The following is a 4,981-nucleotide window of genomic DNA, read 5'->3' as shown; positions in this document are numbered from 1 at the left end:
TTTCATTTGTTGTTGGAATCCTCTCCAAGTTTATACAAAAGCCTTGTGAGGGTCATTGGTCTGCTACAAAAAGAGTTATAAAGTACTTGAAGGGAACTCAAGACTTTGGACTTAAGTATATATAGGTGGGCGACTTTAGATTGATTGGATACTCTGATTCATACTTTGATGGAGATAAAGAAACTGGTGTATCTACTTCAGGTTATGTTATGAGTCTTGGATCAGGATTTATCTCCTGGAGGTCACACAAACAATCAGTTCCAGTGGATTCCACAACCATGGCAGAATGTGTGGCAACAAATGAAGCATCAAAGGAAATTATGTGGCTTAGGAAAATTATGGAGAATTTATAGGAGAAACAAGCACATTCAACTCCTCTTTTGATTGGTAAAAATTTTGCAATAAATTTGGCCAAGGACCAAAATTTCCATGATCAAACCAAGCACATAAATACAAAATATCATCTGATTCGACATCATGTTGAGGCCAAGACAATCCACTTACGCCAGTGTTCCACAAATGAGCAGATTGCAAACATATTCACCAAAACGCTTGGAAGAGAAAAGTTTGAAAGATTCAAAATGATGCTTGGTGAACTCACCAACATCCCTTCAAATTAGGGGGGGATGTTAACACCTAATTCAAAATGATTATTGTAAATATTGGTAGTTAAGCATTTGAGCAAATTAAGAGACCTTGTAATTGGAATCCCAAGAGTCTCTCCGCTGATGTATAAATTCATGATATGGGTAATGCAATAAACAAGTTCATTCAAAGTTACCCTCTTGGCTTGACAAAATGTCTTAAGGTGCAATGTTTTCCTCAAGTTTTGCACTCAAAAAGAAGTTTTCATCTTGAGAGATTTGACCCCTTTGGTTGCTTGGTAGATCCAGAGTTAAGATGGATATATGCTTGGTATATGGTGGTGTGAAATTTATATAATATAAATAATATTATTAAACCAACATAGATTCATCTTAATTTAGAATCTACTAAGGGCAAAAAGGAATCAAATCTCTCAAGGCGCAAACCTTTCCCCAAATTTTACACTCAAAGAAAAATTTACATCTTAAAAAATTTGATCTCTCTTAACACTTAATAAATCTAAAATTAAAAATAAAACTATATTAATAACAACACAAATATACTTACAAACTTACTTTTTTTCATTCCTAATTTAATAAAAATTCATATTACTAGCAATTGTCCCAAAAGGTACAAAGAGAGGCCGATAGGATTATTTAATTGGAATTTTTGAAATTTTCTAGAAGAGTTAATTGGTTCGTTGCACAGACAAGATTTCCAGAGCACATTGAGATGCATTGCTAATTCTCCAGGAAGCTTACCTAGCATTGTCACTAAATCTATGGGGTTGAAACCAACCGTTTCAAATACTATGTCATCCCTTCATCCAGTTGGTACTAGGTAATCAAGATCCCCTGACTGACATTACAATCTCCAGTTATAAATATTGCCTTTGCATCTAAATTCATTGTTTTTTAGGAAGATGTTTGATATTGACAGCTTACTAGTGCAACTGTAGCATGAGTAGCCAATATGAGAACATCAGCAGAGGAGACAATTCCTCTACATCTGTTCTCCAACAAAGATTTAATTTCATCTATCAGATCAAATCCTTCTCTGCATGTTATCTTCGGTGCTATTGATCAGAACAGATTAACTTCATGAACACATGTCTATCACCTGGCATTACAAACTTATCTTCTGTCAGGTGGTGCGGCAGCACTGTTCCTGCAGATTCTTACAGTCTAGATCCACTGCTTCAAATTGGGGCACCTCAATAACATTACAAGTATTTTATAATTTTAATGTAAATGTTGAAATTTTTTATTACTGAGAAAGACGAGGATGGAGAGAAGCCTAACTCTAAATTCTACACTTCAACCTCCTCTTCCTGGAAGACAAATTCTAAGAGTATCCACGTCATTATATGAACACTCAATATTATGAAAACAGTCCGTCCATACTATGAAAACAATATATGGTGGCTCATCTCTCATTACCCATAACTATAATATAAAATTAGCACTACAGAAGTAAAAAGATTAACATGGATCATCTTAACCATGGATGAATAAACGAAAAATAAAGTGAATTAACAAGAAGAGATTGTGCTCAACCAGACAAGTAGCATTGGCAAAACGACATAGATGATAATGAACATCACAACATTGTGGGATTCACTGCAATTTATTTCATATGACAATACACATTTCCCTCATGAAAGATATGACCACAACCCAGAAAATTTTAGCCTTACCAACCCATGTAATTTCATGGACTGCAAGGAAGGGCTTTGAATGACCTCACCTCCTACCTATCCTTAGGTGTGCACAATCAAAATTTTCTCTGAAAATGTGTGCTCATACCATGTTTTGTCTAATAGTATTGTTAGTATGTCAGTTTCTTAAGCAGCAGACATGTAGAATTCAGAGTAGAATGAGAGATAATGGAGATTACTAACATCTTTGGGGTTAAATCCTCACAAATGGACGAGGGCTTCACCTCCTTGGGCTTTTTTCTAAAACCTATAGATACAAAATCAAAGACTGGGACTAGGTGTACATCCTGGTAAGTTCAAAGCTCAAAAGCCAACCAAAAAAGTCAATCATAACCACCATGCACGTATTCAAATTCATAATGTAAAACTGTGCACATATTCAAATTCATAATGTAAAACTTCCAGACAGAGTTCAGACAGAGTACCTCCAAGATGGGTATCACCGTTTGTAGCCAAAACCTCAAAAGCTCTGTTGTCAATAGTCAGAACATTGACATCAAACGTGCCACCGCCAAGATAAAAAACAACAATATTTTCCTCTCCACCCTTCTTGTCCAAGCCATAAGCTATTGCTAAGGAAAAATATTTACAAAGCTAATAGTAAAACTGTACTTGCAGAGTGATAGTTCTACGTGATACAGAATGAAAGTTCTACATCATAAAAATTATGAAAGGCAAACCAAACTACAAAAGGCCCGAGACCCAGTACTCTGAAAACCAACCAAATCGATACAACCTGAGACCAAGTACTCTCAATACCAACCAGATCGATACAACCTTTTGTATGAGCTGAATATCCATGTATAAGCAATGAAACAATAAAGCAAGAACTGTCCGACAAGGCTGCAATTTTTCTTATAAAAATATCTCCCACTGCAACGAGTTCATAACAGAAATTTAATGGCACTCCCCTGCACTAATAAATTGAGAGGTATGTGGTAAAAATGATACCCCTCATGATTTTTAATTTTTCATTATTAAACATATACAATACAATTAAATCTGGTACAACCTGCCCCATACAATGAAACTCTCTTCAACTAAAATTGATATGTTGTCCATCAAATTTCTACAATCTACAGACAAGTGAACCTTTCACAAAATTCTGCAGTTGCATTCAAAAGTACACCCTCTAGAGCTCTGGGTAGTTACTATCGCTTTAAATAAGTCTTCTATTGTCCCAGATTTGGCCCAGCTTCAGGGATCAATAAGAATTATCAATTCCCTACACCCTTGGAAAGTAAAGTGACATACAGAAGCTCGTTCCATGTATCAAGGACGCCTGGTAAACACCAATGGCTACAATCTGCAAACTGCTTAGGATGCTACTTCTCATCATTAGTAACGGTACTACTATAAATTGAAGGGTGACCATCTTTGCGAAATTGGGATAGTCCTGTGATATCCAGCAGAGTAACAGGAAAAATCATAGTCCCTATAACTTCCTTCACTATGGGCACCTGAGGAATCACTGGAGGCGAGTATCCTTCAAATTACATTGGTTCAGTCTGACCATAGCATTTCTTCCCGTTTTTCTGATTCCAATAAATTGGGCTGCACATTTACATCAATTTTATGAGGAAAACCATTTCGTATACCTAAAATAAGAGCCATAGATACTTGAATAGATTTCATGAATATCTTGGAATTTGATCTATCATAAGAACAGTTATATTTTTTTAAAGCTTAAACTTCCAATTCCAAAATATTCATGAAAACTGTGATCCACATCAAAAATGCCCTATAATATATGCAATGTGTGTTTGTATAAAGATTTACCTGTAATGTGTAGGGGACGAGGTGCTAAAGAAGACAAGTGATTTTTTGGGATCGATATTTGTAGGTATCCAGTTTTCCCACGTCGTCAATGCCCTCTTGTAAGCCACAAGTGGATCCATGTTTGTGTAAAGCTGATTGTTAGCCATGATTAGGTCCCATCTGTCCAACCACATTCCAAACTATTACATTTTTAATATCATTTACAACACTAAATTTGGCTTCCCCTTGTTGAAAATTTTAATCAGAAAGTTCAGAGTTTTGATACTTCCCACCTTTGATCTTGCCACCAATGGGATGACTCAAAAACCAATACATCAACTCCTTTCCAGTAAACACCAATTCTCTGGTTCTGACTGTTATTGTGCAGATCAATCAGAAGTGGAGCCGAGAAAAACTCCACAGAAGCATCATAATCCTTTTCAGAGAAAGAAGATTGTAAGACTTCATTACTCACCATATAATCAAATGCACAACTATCCATGGAAAATACATTTATCAGCTTACCAAGGCCTTGAATATTGAAGCTTGTTGACTAACAGTTTTCTTATTGCTAGGAATCACTGCTTGAAGCATGTAGACCATGGATTCCCATTGGTTTTGACTTATTGAGTCTCCAACAAACATTAATCACTTTCCTCTTAACCGCTCTAGCAGATTTTTGGCATTGAAACTGAAACACCATATACAGAAAAGTCCAAATCCTTTTATTCTGATATATAATATCACCCTGTTTTTAATCCATTTATTTTCATATGCAATATCACCCATTTATTTATAAGCTGTGATTTGGGAGCTATCATAGTGCCTTCATGCACCACTTTGTGGAAGCATAGATTCATTGACTAGAGAATACCCTTCCTGTTTGAAAGATAATTGTTGTGGCTACAAAACATATGCTCT

General features: G+C 35.7%; 1 protein-coding gene across 1 annotated transcript; it reads right to left on the bottom strand.

Annotated features, from left to right (window-relative positions):
* Window positions 1-3,627: 3,627 nt before the first annotated feature.
* On the bottom strand, window positions 3,628-4,663 carry LOC149224247 (protein trichome birefringence-like 36). Its single transcript, XM_089388129.1, has 5 exons — window positions 4,586-4,663; window positions 4,354-4,496; window positions 4,082-4,240; window positions 3,901-3,956; window positions 3,628-3,788 (listed from the first exon to the last, which is right to left on the bottom strand). Exons 1-5 carry the CDS (start codon window positions 4,661-4,663, stop codon window positions 3,628-3,630), a joined length of 597 nt encoding a protein of 198 aa, XP_089244255.1.
* Window positions 4,664-4,981: the final 318 nt, after the last annotated feature.

The sequence above is a fragment of the Pinus tabuliformis genome, chromosome Q (assembly GCF_031772625.1).
Source record: "Pinus tabuliformis cultivar Carrire ecotype Pingquan chromosome Q, CPIR1, whole genome shotgun sequence".
In the NCBI taxonomy this organism is placed as follows: Eukaryota; Viridiplantae; Streptophyta; class Pinopsida; order Pinales; family Pinaceae; genus Pinus; species Pinus tabuliformis.
The sequence above is the reverse complement of the archived record's forward strand: the minus strand, read 5'-3'. Positions and strand labels throughout refer to the sequence as shown.